Source organism: Cotesia typhae, unplaced genomic scaffold (assembly GCF_013202065.1).
Source record: "Cotesia typhae breed Kobodo isofemale line unplaced genomic scaffold, CoteBio_Ctyphae scaffold_13, whole genome shotgun sequence".
NCBI classification, from domain to species: domain Eukaryota; kingdom Metazoa; phylum Arthropoda; class Insecta; order Hymenoptera; family Braconidae; genus Cotesia; species Cotesia typhae.
In genome coordinates this window covers 8,510,182-8,527,726 of record NW_027423774.1, presented here as the reverse complement: position 1 = coordinate 8,527,726, position 17,545 = coordinate 8,510,182, and the positions used below count along the sequence as shown (strand labels likewise).

Below are 17,545 nucleotides of genomic sequence, written 5' to 3'. Positions count from 1 at the left end.
TCACAGATTTTGATGTTAAATGAAACTTGGCTGGATGACACTGAATCAGTTAGCATACCACATTTTAATTGCATCGTTCAATATAAACGATCAAATCATCGAGCTGGAGGAGTTGCTATTTATCACAATGCAAACGATACTACAAATATTATTACTCCTTGCATTGATATGACAGTCAGACAGTCCGAATTTGTAAGTTCATCAAAGTCGACCGTAGGTGAATTTTGTGTAGCGGAGTGTGTAATGGAAGATGGTCATAAAATTGTTTTAGTTGCAATTTATATTTCTCCAAATCAAAAAATTTAAGACATTATTTATTTTTTGAAAAGAACATTATTTCCATTCACAACAATTGGAGCATCTTATATGGGTAAAAATGAGGATAAGTTACCTATGATTTTGAGTGGAGACTTTAATATAAACTTTAATTCAAAGACTTCTGAGCCACTGATAAAATTTTTTAATGACGATTTAAATCTATCAATTAATAATGACACTTCAGTTTCAACAACACGGCATGACACCACTATTGATGGTGTATTTACAAGGTACTTATCTACAGTTTCAACAAGACTATTTATATCATATTTTAGCTACCACAAACCTCTTGTTACTCACGTCCCTATTCAGTCACTACGAGAAGAATCTACAAGTATAAAATAGTTTATTTAACATATTTATAAATATATTTAATTCATAGTCATAATGATTGTATATTTTTACTATGTAGTCATATTTTCACGTAAATAAAACGTTTTTCATTTAAATGTAATCTTTTTAATTAATTTTAGTATAATATTTATCGTTAATCACCACTGAATTTTAGTTATTTTTTTTCTATACGCCAAAGAAGTATAACTTCTAACGCGTGTACATGAGTACACACACTCTTTTTTCTTTTTTTTTTTTTTTTAATTCACAACTTTTAATATGTAGTAGAGAAAAATATAAAAAGGTATCCAAAGCGGAAGAGATCGAGATCAAAAGTGGTCGATTTAATGCGAAATAGCCGAAAATATCCTCTGTAATCAAAATATGTATTTTTATGTCATTTCTCAAATAAATTTAAGATTAGATCATTCGATATCTAACAAATTGTCAGGTATATTATTTTTAACAGCTGGATGAATTTTCGATCATGATAGAACGATCAATATATCAAGATTATAAATCCAAATTACACTTTTACATGAATAATATTTTAAGCTATTTTTTCATTATTCTACATTCAATACATTTATTACAATAGTTATAAAACAATTAAGTTAAAAAAGTAACGTTGACAAAATTTCATTTTCATTAATTTACCTTGCTTTTTATTCACTGGCAGGAACATGGGTAATGATTATTTAAATAGGTATATCTATGCACTGAACAGTTGTAATAAAATGTATAAATCTTTATGAAAATTAATAAATTTTATTGTCACTTATGAGATTTCCTAAAAATTTTGAGCTTGTCTTGTCTAAGATCTTGTCAGGATTCCTGTGATGCATGATGCCCGGATTTGTACCTGTTTAATAAATGTAAGAAAAATTAAAAATATTAAGAATTATTTCGAAAAATTAATATCATAAATGCTTATTTACTTACTTTTTTTAACTTTGTAGACCATATTCATTTTTAAAGAATGTGTACTTGAGTGCTAATCATTGCAATTTTTTTTTGTATTATTTTTTTTTGAAGTTTGCTTTAGACGATCAAGTATAATCGTTTGTTTTAATTCTTTTGTTTCAGATTTAGCCCGTTTGCTTCTTCGAAGATTTTTTGCAATCGAATCATTTTCCGTGTATGTAATGAATTCTTCCTCTTTCTGGGTGTTTACAAATAAATTTTTTTGTGAAAATTCACGACTTGGCCGTTTACTTGCTGTAGATGCTAAATCTACTGTAGATGCTAAATCTACACTCATCGCTCTTCGTTGCCGACTTTTTCTTGTAACTATTGTTTGTTTCTCTAAACCATCTGTGATTTCGTTTTCCTCGGGTATTGGAGTAATTGACGTAACATATGATTTAATAATATCGAACGAGTTTTCAGAATTGTCTTTCATGTCCTGAATTTTGATAGGTTTATTAATCATTTCATCTGAAGTTGATCTTTTTCTTCTCGTAGTGGATTTGGTAGAATTTTCAGTTCTATTAGTATTTTTGTTTTTGTCATTGGATACATTATCTGGTTTTTGAGATATCACGGAATTTTCTTCAGCATTTTTTTTTCTACTCAAATCTGAACATCTTCTTTTAGAAAATTTTTCTTCTGTATTTTCCTTCGACATTGATGCACTTCTGGTTCTTTTAGCAAGTGGTACATATTCATTTTGGTTTTCTTCAGAAATTTTAAAAAATTTTGAGGTTTCTGATAGTTGGAGCTGAGTTTTGTATTTTATACTTGGATTGGATGATTTCTTTGACCCCAACAACTCCAATGGTTGATTGTCAGAAACTGATTTCTCAATTAGCTTATCTTGTGCGGTGTTATTCGAAATTGATGTTTTTCTTGTTTTGATGTATTCAAATGTTTGATCACAATCGTCGTCTGAAGGAGTTGAGAATCTCTTTTTTCTAATTTCCGAATTTTTAATTACTGTCGTACCTTTTTTATTCTTTGTTTTTTTTTTTGTTTTATTGAATTGTCCAGCACTTTCTTCTTCTAACTCAGAAATTTGTGGGTTCAATGGAAGATCAATTTTTTTTTCGGAACTAATCAATTTTGTTTGTTCGGACACCGAGTGTCTTGTACTTCGACGAATAATCAACTCAATACTGTTATTTAACAATTTAGAACTGTCTTTTGTATTCATAACAACATCTTTCGTTAAAGATCTTGATCTTCGACTTCTTCCTTTCTTTGTACTCGATAAATCTTTAGACTTGAAACATTCTGAAGATGATATTGATGTAACTGTAACCAACGAAGATTTTTGTTTTTTAAAGTCTTTCACTTCTTTAATTTTAGCATTTTCTGGAACTTCACTAGCAAATTTTTCTATTATTGGTATGACTGAAGTTGCACGATGGGATCGTGTTACTCGAAATTGAGTGCTATTTTCTTTACACCTCAATTGAGATGTTTCATTTGAATCATTTGAAGTTTCACATTTACCCGGTAAAAATTTCGAATCTAATGATTTGTTTGTGCCACTATGTATTAGTTCAATGTTATCGAAATAAAGAGACTGCTGAAATTGATCTGATCGTTTGAACTGACTCATATTGATGTCTTTAGTTAATTGTGTGGGTTCTATACTTTGGTCAGTTTCATCATCTGTTATACTAATACTTCCAGCAAAAGTAACTTTTGAAATCTCAGAAGAATTCTTAAAGCTCACAAGTTTTTTGTTATCTATTTTTCGTATATTTATTGCATCATTTTCTAAACTTTTGTCCGATTCGTCATCAGTCACATTAAAATTTTTGTAGCAGTCAGCAATAATTTCTCTAGAATCATTTATTTCTATCGCATGAAATGTTGGGTTTAATTTATCGTTACAAGTATTTATTGAACTCAAGTAACCTACATAATTGTTAATATTAGAATTTACTTTGTCAATCTTACTTCCGATTTCAAAGGCGTTTTTTGAGGCTTTACCTTTGTTTGATTTTTCAAGTTTAAATTCATAGCTAGTTGAGTTATTCAATTCATGACTAGTCGATGAAGCAACAGTATTTTTATATACATCATTTGTATTAATTTTTTCAATATCAGTTTTTATTTTGTTATAATCTACCCAAAGAATTAAGTTATCACTGGTATTTTCGTTTTGAGAATTTTTATTCATATTTGAATTATTAACGATAATTGATTTAGTAGGAACTGCAATTGGTGGTAATGTTTTCTGATAGTGTTCATCATCTTTGACTGGGGTGTCGATTGATGTCACATCAAAACTTGAACTGGGTGATAAGACTGTCGAAGCATAAATCGATGTTGAAGGTGAAAAAGGTCTTAAATTATGAGTCTTTTCAGCAGAGTCATATATAGAAGCATTCAAATCTTCGTTAGATTCAAGTAAATGATTGACTGAAGTTTGAAATGGAGTTTGACACGACTCAGAAAAATCTTTTCGATTTAAATGTGGAGTTGAATCAGAATCAATAATATCAAAATTACATAAGGAGGTATTTGTTAATATACTTTCTTCATAAAGAGATTTTGTACTATTATTGAGATTAGGATACATTCCTTCACTTTCTGCGCAAATTTCATGCTCCGATATTATATTTATATCATTTTCTATCAATAAAGTATCATTTAGCGTATCAACTTGATTTTGAAGAGATTTTTTACTATTGTCTAATGATTCGTTGATGGATTCACTTATCATAGATTGATAAATATTAAACCGAATTTGTCGACCTTTTTTTTCTTTATCTGATATTTTATTCTTTTTTAGAGATGATAATGATCCAGAAGATGATGAAGAGTTTTGAATCATTTGGCGAATTTTAAGGATAGAGTGTGGTGTTTCACATGGCGTATTTGTAGTATTCATTATTTGATGTTTTCTTTTAATTAAAGGAGTATCCCGAATAGGAAACAAACTAATCATTCCTGTGCTATTATCACTAGTTTCGTTGCTACTTGCAGTAATTTTTTTACATCTCTTCTTCAACTCTTCATCATTTTGAAAGTTTTCACTAGTTATGATTTGATTCAATGAACGTTTTTCACGATGTAACTGAACATTTTTAGCAAAACGTACACAATTTGAATCAGTTATTTTGTCAATCGTTTCTAGAGATAAGCAAGGTGCACTTAAAAATGGTATACGTGATAAATTCTTACAAAAAAACACATCATTAATATTCTCTACAGCTGTTTCATAAGTTTCACGTTGTAAAATAGAATTGTTGACATAAGACATGGGTCGTGGTAGGCTACATCTTAAATTATTTCGTTTATTAGATTTAATAAAATTGTCAGTGATTCGTTGAGTAATTTCAGGAAGAGTAGTGTTAATAGCCTGAAATGTTGTAAAAAAACAGGCATTTTTTTTTTCTTTTTTATACATGACAAACTTTGATCTGATTGTAAGATATTGTTAGCTTCAATATATCGACAACGTTGAAGATAATATAATAATTGAGTTTCTTCATATTTTTGTTGTTCGAGGAATTGCATGAAAAATTTTTCTTCTTCAGTATTTAAAATTAAATGCAAAACTTCACCAAGTTTTCCATATAATTGACAAGCCCGAAAAAATTTAATCAAGAGTTTATTATGATATAAACATTTTTTATGGAAAATAGATTGCACTAAGCCATGCTCTATAGACAAAGTAACAAAAGTACCTTGATCATCAATAGATGATAATGGAGGTTTTCTTATTCTTATATAAACAGAAGCAATTTTATTCTGATTACATTGTAGAAGTGTTCTGAGTATGAATTCGTGATGCCAGTTTTTAATATCTGAGTCAAGTACTAACTGACCTATCATAATGTCAAGAAATCCTTGATAATCTTCATGATCCAGAAACCATAAAGCATGAGTGAGTTTGATAAGACTTGGACTGAGCTTGAAAGCAGATGGATATTTGATCAGTTGACCAACACTCGGATGAGTATTGTGAAGTAACATGACAAGATCCATGAGAAGATAGATAATAATTTGATGTTTATTTTCAATTTCATTAGAATCTGGATAATAACAGTCAATTAAACAACTTCTTATTAATGACTGCAGTGAAGGAGGAGGATATTTATCGCCATTATAAGTTTCATTTCTTTCTTGCTCCCACTGAAGTCTCAACGCAGGACATTCTCTTGATATCAACTCATCTATAAATAGAATTTCTTTGTTGCCCTCATTTGTCTCAGTTTCTTGGTAATACCGTTCACGTTTTTCATTATAAATACAAGATAATTTGGCAACTGGATAAGGAATTCTCAGATTGAAAGAATCAGTTAAAATTTCTCCTTCCATGTTTTGTACTTCAGGCAATAATCCTACATCATAAAACCATAATAAAATTTCTAGATACATAGATATTCGATAAAATGCTTGGCATTGTTGTTTTATATCTTCAGTTTTTGGAAGGTGCTCCACAACATTACATAAGCACTCCATTTGTTGTGAGAGAAATCGTAAAATTTTTATTTCAGCTTCGCCAATGCTATGTCCAGATTGATCAAATAAAGAATAACACAATTGATGGGCAGTAAGCTTAATATCAGAAGCTCTTTGAATGCTCCAACGGACAAATGCTGAATACATATAAGTACTGTCATTGTCATACCACTCTTTTGCAGACTTTAATAAAAATAATGTTGATCTCTGCTCCAAACAAAGTGTTAATAAAGAGTCTCTCTGACCGTCTATGTCGTTGATAAAAGAATTGTCAGGGCTAGATGGTATTAAACCTGCAGTCACGCAGCGGTTGAAGATTTTTGAAGGCTGGCTTATAATTGTTGATCCAGATGTTGCTATTTTTTTAAGTAAGTGAGCTTGCAGGCCTCGAGTCATCCAAAAAGTAATTTGTTCCGAACTTAGTTCTATCCAATCTAAAGATAGTGAATAAGGATAGTAAAATTCTTCAGGTGAAGTTAATTGAGTCCAAGAAAATTCTTTCAGAGTTGATGGAATATATGCACAGTTAATGATGTGTTCAGGAGCAACTTGAGATTTTGTTTGATATATCGTTAAAATAGAATTAACATTATGACATTCACCTACAGACCGTGGCATTTGTTCTTTATACCATTGATTCAAATCAAATAAAATAATTTTTCCTTCAACACTAATTAATAGCAGGCTATTTTCACCTGGTTTTTCAATTGACTCAGATTGTTCTGAATTACTTACTCTTAAAATAGGAATTAAATTAATAATTCTGTTGATTTTTTGCATTTTTAATTCAAATTTGAGACTAGGTTCAGCTTCCATTTTTAAATAACTGTAAGCACTTTCCTTTAAACATTTTTTTAAACAATATCGCATACATTTTTAAAATTGGCGGAGATTGACGTGATTTATTTTCATAAGAAACCCATAAGTAATAGAAAGGTCTTGGATCATCTGCTGGTTCTAATAAAGTTATATGAGTTATCGTCATTTCCTCGTCGATAAGGGGGCTAATCCAGCTAATACAATTGGCTTGCCAAATTAATATCCTACCTAAGCAACCGGTAATAACACATCCAATTTTTTCTGAGTATAAAATCACACTAGTGAATGAGACTTGAAATAATTTTGATAATTCGAATTCTTTGTGATTTAGACAGATTCGTTGTTTCATATCATCATTTAACAAATTTAAAACAGCATGTTCCTCTGATTTATATTTGTACTGTGATTCTTCGTCATTAATTACATGAATTTCAGAAGTATTACTCTCACTAAAAGCAAGAAATTGATTCGACTCCCATCGATTCCGACGTAAATCAATCATGAAGTAATCTAAATTTCTTAAGGCAACACAGGCTAATCCATGATTCTTTAACAAACGATAGTCTACTATATTTTCATTCAATTTTTCCCATTTAGATCCACCGTTAATAACACATAATTTTTCAACACCAGCTGGCATTCGTATAGATCGTAGAATTTGAGAAGATATACAGTCAAACACACATACTGTTCCAGATGATTCTTTCAATTTAGTGGCACTATTGTCGAGACCAACAAGAAGCAGTGGAAGTTGGCCTGGTTGAGAAGGAAATGGCGACACACATGAAATTCGTTGTCTGAAAGTTTTATAACTAATACTTATACCAGTTTTGGCATTGAAAATGATTAGTTTTGATCCACAACTCAACCAAGCATAATTAACATCATCTAAAAAACCACCTGATAGATGTGGATTACTTAATCTACAGGACTCAACAGATTTTGAATCAAAATCATCGAACTTGAAAGTATGCCAATTCAAGTTTTGTAATTGTATTGATCTCCGAATCTGAAAACATTAACATTTTAAAGATATTTAAGTTAATTAAAAATTAAATTAACATAATCAGATTGAATAATTATTTTCTAATACATCATAACGCTCAAAATAATCATGCAATTTTTTATTTTTTAATGATTAGTATATTGAAAAATAAGTAAATAATTGCGAAATCGGGGTGAAACAAATTTTTCGATCGTAAAGCACTTTGATGCTCCGCATCATGGGTCATGCAAAATGGGGCAGATGAAGCATTTGGGTTGTATTTTCTAAATTTTGAATTTTTACGAACAATGTTTTCTATTTTTTCAATCAATTTAAAATTTAATTCAATTAAAATTAATTAAATAAAATATACTGAGTAAATGGAAGCGTAATGTTTTCTGAAAAAAATTTTTTTGTTTGAGTGGATGAAAGTATTGCACTTAATATTATTTTCCATAATCATATTTTACAACGATGTTAATACTTTTAAAAGTGTCATTTTTTGTAAGTAATTCCTTAAATTAGTTGATTTATTGATTATGACTTTTCTGAGTAGTAAATAAAGGTGTTGAATTGATGAATATTTGTGATAAGAAAATAAAGAATATCTTTTTGTTCGCTTCAACTAACTATATAATAGTTTATAAACTTTAAATATCTTTATTTCGATTTTCTCTAAATTTCAACTTTAATATATCATACCTTTAATCAATTATAAAAACAAATTATGTTAAGGAATTATTAAATTCTTTTATTACATTTCTGATTGATCACTTTAGACAAAATAATTAGTTTAATCATTAAATCATGAAAAGATTAAATACTTTTATCTTCATCATCTTGGTTAATTGCTGACATTTATTGTTGATAAAAATTTTAATTATTTGACAATAATAAATTACCTCACAAAACGTTTCTTCCAATTCTTCCATATTCTCAAAGTAGATGTTCATCAAATAGAACTTCCAATAATCCTCTTGTGGAGAAAAGTCGGTAAAACATGTGCTGGTGTATAAGCGGTACTAATATAAGAGAAAAAAAATAATATTATTAGTATTTCACGTAATGACATGATTTTTGAAAATATTTCATGACATTGTTCGTACTTATTTCGATATAAGATAATTGTTCCTATGAAATATACAAACATACAAATTTTCACTAATTAATTGCTAACACCACAAAAATATTGTAGTGATGATCTCTATTTATTTTCTAATAGCTAAACCCAAATAAAAAATATGAACTAATTGTGAGAATATATATGAAAGTAACTTTTAGAAGTTAAAGGTTATGTTAGACACCAAGGCATGATGTTACATCCGATAATATAATAGATGTCGTTTTGATGGCATTACGCGGCAAATTCACTATGATTTGAATTATTTAATTTAATTTATGATAAATTATAAATGATATAAAATGCATTTTGTTTGTATACAAAAAGTTTTGTAGCTTATAAATTAATGTATAGTAATCTCCTTAAACAAACAATCGACAAACTAACTTTGTCAACATTTCTCAGAACTATAAAAAGTACCCGAACAAGCTTGCTAAATGTCCTTCAAAGGTTTTTGTAAGTTACATATACATTTTTGTTAAACATTTTCAATAGGTCGTAAATTATAAAATAGAATAAGAACATAAAACCAAGCCAACAATAATACTATTCGTTAAATAAATAACTGACGAACTATTGGAGTTACATTGAATAATATTAAATAATAGTTAGTATTTCTTTAAGAGGAAAATATCTCATATCAATTAATAAACGATATGATAATTGATCTGCAATACATTTATTAAATTTAAACATCTTAATCAAATTAGTCCAATAAGTAACGTTTGTGAATTAATAGTTAACTTATAATTGTAATAAATAAATTTTGCATAATTAAGTTTATAATTTTATCACAAGTTAATTATAATATTAAATAATAATAGTAGTAGTAATAATAATAATGTTCTAAACTTAATACTTTTGTTAATGCATAAGCCATAAGAATTTAAGGTATATAAGAATAATTGTATGTATTTGTGTATGTACCAAACAAAATATATGTCGGCACAGATATGGACGAGAATAAGTATTAGTGTATAAGTTAGAATAAGAATAAGTATACATGTTAGAATAATAAGTATAAGATGCGCTAGACTAATTATATTGGTTTGAAACATAGAGGGGAAGTGATGCCGAGAAACACTGACTTCGAACCAATATTTTGTAACTTAACTTCTCCTCGAGAGCTGTAACTTAGCACTTGCTGTAGCTGAAACCACCGAATAAAATCAAGCTCTTGTTAATTATTCTTTATCATTTAAAACTATCCATCTAACTAAAGTTTTCCTTTTTCTTCAACATAATCTAACAAATTTCATTATGAAAAGCTGAATTAATTAACAACAATTAATTTAAATTGATTCCGCGTGACTACAACTCACATCTCAGTCCAGAAGGAGGCAGTACGAGTAACTTAGTGACCTTGCTGGACATTATGATGCACCTAGTGCATCCAGCAGGTGACGCTACCTGTTATTAAAGCGCCATCTATGGTGAGAGCGCGAATCCAAATGAAATATTCAAATACTAAATATTATATGATTAAAGTTAATTAAATTTTATATTCGAAGTAAATATTCAAATCATTTATTTAATGCTTTAAGTCTTATTAGTGGTAATAATTATCGGTAATAATAGATATGAATAAATATAAACTTATACGCAATAGGGTTGTTGATTTTATAAGAGTTAGTAAGCAAGAATATTATGAGTTTAATGTAGTAAATAATAAAAATGATTCGCGAAAGATGTGGAAAACACTGAAAGAGTTAGAAGGTGACAAAAAAAAATAGTAATTCTATTAAAGAGATACAATTTGGTAATAAAGTTGAATCTGACAGTTGTATTATTGCAAATAAATTAAATAGTTATTTTATAGACAGTATTAATAATATTGTTAAAGAAATAAACTGTGATGACGATAGTAATAATAGTTTTATTGATGAAATTAGTGTAAATAATGCCGTATGGGATACTTTTGACAAAGTTAGTTATCTAGGGTTAGAAAAAATTATTAATAATCTTGATAGCAACAAAGGTTCAAAAAAAGGAATTAATTCTAGTCTTGTTAAGCTTATTTGGAAGGCTAAATGTGATTTAATAATGTATATGATCAATACTTCCTTAGAATTAGGAAGAGTACCACTTAACTGGAAAATTTCTACTGTCATACCGATTCAAAAAATTCCAGGAAATATAAAAAATGAAGATTTAAGACCGATAAATACTCTTCCTTTTTTTGAGCAAGTATTAGAGGAGATAGTGAAAGTACAATTGACTAAGTATATTGACAATAATAAAATACTAAACCCTGAACAATCTGGATTTAGAAAACTTCATTCATGTGAATCGGCTCTTCAACACTCTATTATTGGTTGGAGAAAAGATCTGGATAAAGGCTTAATTATAGGTGTAATTTTTGTTGACTTTGTGCGTGTCTTCGAAACCATTAATCGTAAGATCTTACTCAGAATACTGCATAGACTTGGTATTCGCGGTATAGTTTTTAAATGGTTTCAATCCTATTTAAATGATAGGAAGCAAAGAGTTCGATTCTATAATGATCTGTCTGATGATAAAGAGGTCAAATTTGGTGTACCTCAAGGATCCAAATTGAGGCCGTTGCTTTTTATTATTTATATTAATGAAATTATTACTATTTTTAAAGGACTAGATATTGATTGTAAATTATTTGCTGACGATATGCGGTTAAGTTATAGTGCGAATAATATATATGATATTGAAAATAAGTTAAATTATGCGCTCTTAGTACTTAAAGATTGGTTAAAAAATAATCAATTAAAAATGAATATTAAAAAAACTGTTTACATGATTATACATGATCGAAGAATTCAGGGTATTCGAGATAATTGTAATCTATGAATTGGTGATGAAAAATTGAAATACGTAAAGGAGACTAAATATCTTGGAGTGATAGTTAATGACAATTTAACATTTAATAGCAATGCTGCATATACAAGCAGAAAAATAGCAAGTAAAGTTAATCTGTTATGTAGACTTCGATTTACTGTGAGTAATTATATTAAAAGTCTTATTTATAAAACTATAGTTCTTCCTCATATAAATTACTGTAATACATTAATGTTGAACTATACTGATAAAAAATTATGTACACTACAAAAGATACAAAATAAAGCTATGAAGACTATACTAGGAGTAAATAAGTACACTAGTATTCTGATAATGTTAGAGACATTGAATTAGCTATTGATCCGACAAATGATATTTTATAATACTTGTGTATTCGTTTTTAAAATGAAAAATAGACGCCTACCTGATTATTTAAATGAAAAAGTTATATCTACACGGAGAAAAAAACATAGGGATTTTTCCTATTTTTGCATAGGAAAAATTGCTATGTTGACATAAAAATTTTTCCAATGTTAACATAGGAATTTCTCCAGTGTCAACATAGGAATTTTTCCAATGGTAACATGGGAATTTTTTCTTTATTAACATGATAGAAATATCCATGTGACATAGGAAAAATTTATTTATCACTAAAATTTATGTAACCTAATTTAATAATTACAAATATACATAATACTTTTCTCATTCAAGCAATGTCAGATAATTTAAAAGTAAAACTGTGACATACAGTCGGTTTGTGATGAAAAAATTTGAGGAAATTTTTTTTCAAATTTTTCTTTACATTTTAAAAAAATTACAAATCCAGCAGATTATGGATGGTGTGGGTTTATGTATATGGGGCATTCCACGCAAAATCGACCACTTTTGATCCTGACCCCTTTACCGAACCAAAAAAAAAGCTATGAATTTTTCAACAAAACCGCTTTTTTTATTTTTAAATTGCCATAACTTTTTCAAAAATTGACTTATCGGGATGTTTTTTTTTTTTTTTCAAAATTTATTTTATTAAATGTTCATTTTGGCTGAAAATTGAAAAAAATTATTCAAACCTATCTTCATCGTTATTTTTTAGATTTTCCGAAAAAAACTCCGAATTCCTCGATGATAACTATTTTCAATTTCTTTTTTTTTTCTTTCATATGAAACTTAAACATTTTCTAATATACATAATTATGATGTTTCAAATGCAATAATTCTTAAACTAATAAAGACATTTAGCTTAGCTAAGCAAGAAAATGTTCTTTAACTTAATCTTATTTGCGAAGATGGCACTTAATCAGATAATAACGATGAAGATAGGATTGAATAATTTTTTTCTATTTTTTCCCAAAATTAACATTCGATAAAAAAAATTTTGAAAAAAAAAAACGTCCCGATAAACCAATTTTTGAAAAAGTTACGGCAATTTAAAAATAAAAAAGCGGTTTCGTTGAAAAATTTATAACTTTTTTTGGTTGGGTAAAAAAAATTTGAAAAAATTATGAGAGACGTTTTTGATAAGTTAGAAAAGGAGGAAAGAGTTTCAGCCGAATCAAAAGGAGACAGGGTCAAAAGTGGTCGATTTGACTTGGAATGCTCCATATACATTAAGCTACACCATCCATAATCTGCTGGATTTTTAATTTCTTTGAAATGTAAAGCAAAATTCGAAAAAAATTTCCTTGAATTTTTTCATCACAAACTGACTGTATATCACTGTTTTACTTTTAAATGATCTGACATTGCTTAAATGAGAAAAGTGTTATGTAAATTTGTAATTATTAAAATAAGTTACATAAATTTTAGTGATAAATGAATTTTTCCTATGTCACATGGATATTTCTATGATGTTAATAGAAAAAATTCCCATGTTACCATTGGAAAAATTCCTATGTTAAGATTGAAAAAATTCCTATATGACATAGGAATTTTTCCTGTGCAAAAATAACAAAAATCCCTATGTTTTTTTCTCGGTGTAACAATAATATTTATAATACCAGAAACCAGAATTTATTAAAAATTGCGCATACTTAATTGTACATAGTTTTTTTAATTTTTACTTAAAATTTAATACAAATTAATATACTTAAGTGTAAGTGTACATCAAAATCTTATTTAAAAAATAACAATTATAGTTTTATTTTAGATTTAAGAGTCTGTTAAATTATTAAAAGTAGTTAAATAAACATAATAACTGTACTGCTAAAAGTATATATTAGTGAAGTTCAATTTTCAGGCTGATAGGCTGAAATGAAATATATAAATATCTAGAAAATACATGTTAGTGTGTAAGGATCATTTATACGTAGTAGAAAATATGTGTACTTATGTATTCCTTGGAGTGGTTGTATGTATGGGAGTTAAGGTGGGAAAAGAACGGAGTTTGAAGCTCATCGGAAAAACTATGTAACGACACTTCTCGTCGAGAGCTTAGATTATTAAGATCACATCATTGTAAACCTCAATTTTATACTCTGAAGTCAATTAATATTTTTGTCAACTTGAATAATAAATTGAAAACAACTAAATAATTTTGATCAAATGAAGTAACGTCTAAATAAAACTTTTTTATTTAAAAAGATTCCTTTCCCGCGCTGAAACCGAGTATTTTAATACTCCCGGGCGAAAGAACTATAGTAATTTGTTGTATAGCCCCAAATTGGCTATAGTAAATTTATGAAATTCTTTTAATTCGCCCGTTGGAACGCGCTAGGGCGTTCAACTCGCAGTAAATAGATTAAGGCGGGAGGATAGATTTAAATTTGAATAATTAAATATAAATTTTATATATATATATATATATATATATATATATATATATATATATATATAATGAATTTAAAACACTCAGATTATTTTAGTTTAATTTAGATTTGCATTGCGCGCAAATCTATCGTTTATTATTTAATGGTTTACAAGATACCAGTACCGACAATAATTTCAAGAAAAGTAAAATTTCGCGTGACGGACTACAGTCTTGCTTCTTGATAAGTGTCCTCTTGTTCCTTGGTTTTCGACTCCCCCGGTTGAGAGTTCATGCCTTTGGGGGTGGGAGAGTCCCAGAGGGTAGTGAGGGTAATTGCGCGCGCCTCTGCAACTCCTGTTTTCAGTTAGCATCCCTTCTCGACTTGGCAAATGGGTCCACGTTGAAAATGACGTCACGATGGCCCATGACGTTCCCAGGTAGTTTGCAGCCAGCCTGGATGTCTGGTTTTTATTGCCTAGTCTTAGGTATTCGAGTAATCCTTTTTTAGCGAACGTTTTGGAAAATAAGCCGCTTAGAGGATTATGACAATAAAATAAATGGAAATTACTAGGTTTTCCCAGTCTGTAAAGAATATTCCAAAACGTTCGGTATTTTATTCTAAGTGACCATTACATTTAACGTAAACTTATTTTAACAAAATAGTTTTTTGTATGTCTAAATTACAGAACCGTAATAAAGTTTTGTAGGTTTTTTCCTTGGGAATTTTCGGTGATTATAAATTTGTCTATACCCTAAAATTTATGATAGAAAAATTCCCATACTAAACAATAGAATTTAAAATAGAAAAGTTTACAATATTTAATGATTTTTATTTTTCTTACCGATATTATTACAATTGAAAATACATATATTTTAAATCTTACTGGGTTTTTCCCGCTACTATTTATTGCAGTCGGGTAGAACTCTATAGCCATGAAAGTGATGACTTAAACAACCGATAACATAGGTTCCGATGACTTGAATTCCTATAGCCCAGATTCCGATTACCAAGATTCCGATAGCCAAGATTTTCGATTGGATATAATTCCGATAACCAAGAATCCCGATGAAATAGAAACCGTTAGCCTAAATTCCGATTACCAAGATTTCGATAGCCAAGATTTTTGATAGGGTATAATCCCATTAACGCAGGATCCCGATGGAGTAAAATTCCCAATGCATCTGCGAAAAATTTTTATTCAGATAGGTGGCGCTATTTGATTGCAGCTCATATTTTCCATAATACTTTAAGACTGTTTACATCAAACGACAGCATATTATAAGGAGTAATTTAAAAATTTTTAAAGTTTTAAAATTTTGATTCTAATTCCGTATAGAACTAATTATATTTGTAATTAATTAATTAATTAATTTTAAATAATTAAATTGAAAGGTATAACACCAAATTAATAATGAAATTTTTTTCATTTTAAGATTTTTTAATTATTTTAATATAAAAACTAATCACTCAAAATTTATAAAATTTTATTTTTCAAATATACCATAGCTACTATTAAAATTTGCCGTATATGAATCTAAACGCTGCCAGCTGCCTTAAGCTTGTGCTTAAGGTGCACTTACACTTAAGCCCGAACTATGAATACAGCTCTAGAGTTCTACCCTTGCAGTCATCTGTTTATATGTAATTCTATATTAATATATCCGAACAAAAACAGCTTCGCTGTAAAAGAAGTGCGCCGAGTCCACGTTCATTTAATTCAACTCAAGACAAAAACTATAAAATGTTAAATTTACCAACAGATTTTTAAGCTTTACAAAAATTTTAAAACAAAATCTTTTCTTACGTAAAAAAAAAAAAGAAATATGGCGTAAGAAAAGTCATACTGTATCTAGGTTTATAAAACAATAGGTATTGAAAAGTAACCTGAAATATTTACTTTACAAAAAGAAAAGAAATATTAAAAATCTGAGTTCAAATGTGATTTTTAAAATAATCATACAGAATTTTGTAGTGAATTTAACAATTAGAAAAAATTTTTGACCGTACTCGGCGTGCGTCATTGAGAACCCAAAATTGTTTAATCTTAAATTCGCTAATGATTTCGATCTATACGATGAAATTGGTCACAGCCAAAATGCAGTTCTTGCCTTTCCCTTTAATTATTATACATTTAGGCCCTACGTTACATATCAGAAATCGATGACTATAAATGAAATTTTTTATGAGAAATTTATTTATGAATTTCAATTATTATTATGGATTTCTGTACCTAGAGAAAACACATTCGGTCGTCTGTCGCCCTGTTCTCTCGCAGATGAAAAGCATTCGCCGCCAAATTCTACCGAATTTGTGGATTTATTATTTTGATTATTTTGAATACGTGCTTCGCTGATTGCAGCGTCATCTTACGGTTCCAGCAGATAACTATAACACTATACATATATAATTTCAAATCACTGCTGATTGCCTTCAGGTGTCACTATGATCGTATGCTGTAAACGTGACTATATGCCTGTATTATTTTTACTGAGATAGTATCAGTGCAGCACTTTCACCGTATTTGAATTTTGTATGGATATAGTAATTTACTAAAATTTACTAGAATTTACTAAAATCTGAGTTTGGCTTCACCAAACTTAGATTTCCTGAAAATTTGAATCGATTTGAACCGGTAGATTTTAAGAAATCTCAAATAAAACTAAGAGAAAGTTTTTTTTGAAATAACTTTTGAACGGCTGAATCAATCAACTTTATAAACTAATCAGCTTTAGAGCTCAAAACACAACGACCATTACAACTAAATTGATCAAAATCGACCCATTCGTTCGGAAGATATCGTGAACGAGAGAAAACAAAAAAAAAGTGTTGTTTCAACTTAACTCCAAAACTTCTCACCGGATCGTTTTTGATGAAATAGAACGATTTTAAAATTTTAGAAAATCACGTCGATCGCCGCCAAGAACGTATGTATTGGTTTATTCATTCAAAAGTAATAGTGGTTTGAAAATTCATCAAATGATGTTTTGTCAA

General features: G+C 28.7%; 1 protein-coding gene across 1 annotated transcript; it reads right to left on the bottom strand.

Moving 5' to 3' along the window:
- Positions 1 to 820: 820 nt before the first annotated feature.
- On the bottom strand, positions 821 to 9,717 carry Elys (AT hook containing transcription factor 1 homolog). The gene is given in 6 exon segments (XM_074253378.1): positions 821 to 1,513; positions 1,594 to 4,990; positions 4,993 to 6,925; positions 6,927 to 7,900; positions 8,779 to 8,898; positions 8,983 to 9,717. Coding segments are annotated over 4 exon segments (6,303 nt in total). The 5' UTR covers positions 8,830 to 8,898; positions 8,983 to 9,717; the 3' UTR covers positions 821 to 1,513; positions 1,594 to 1,645.
- Between the last annotated feature and the right edge of the window lie 7,828 nt (positions 9,718 to 17,545).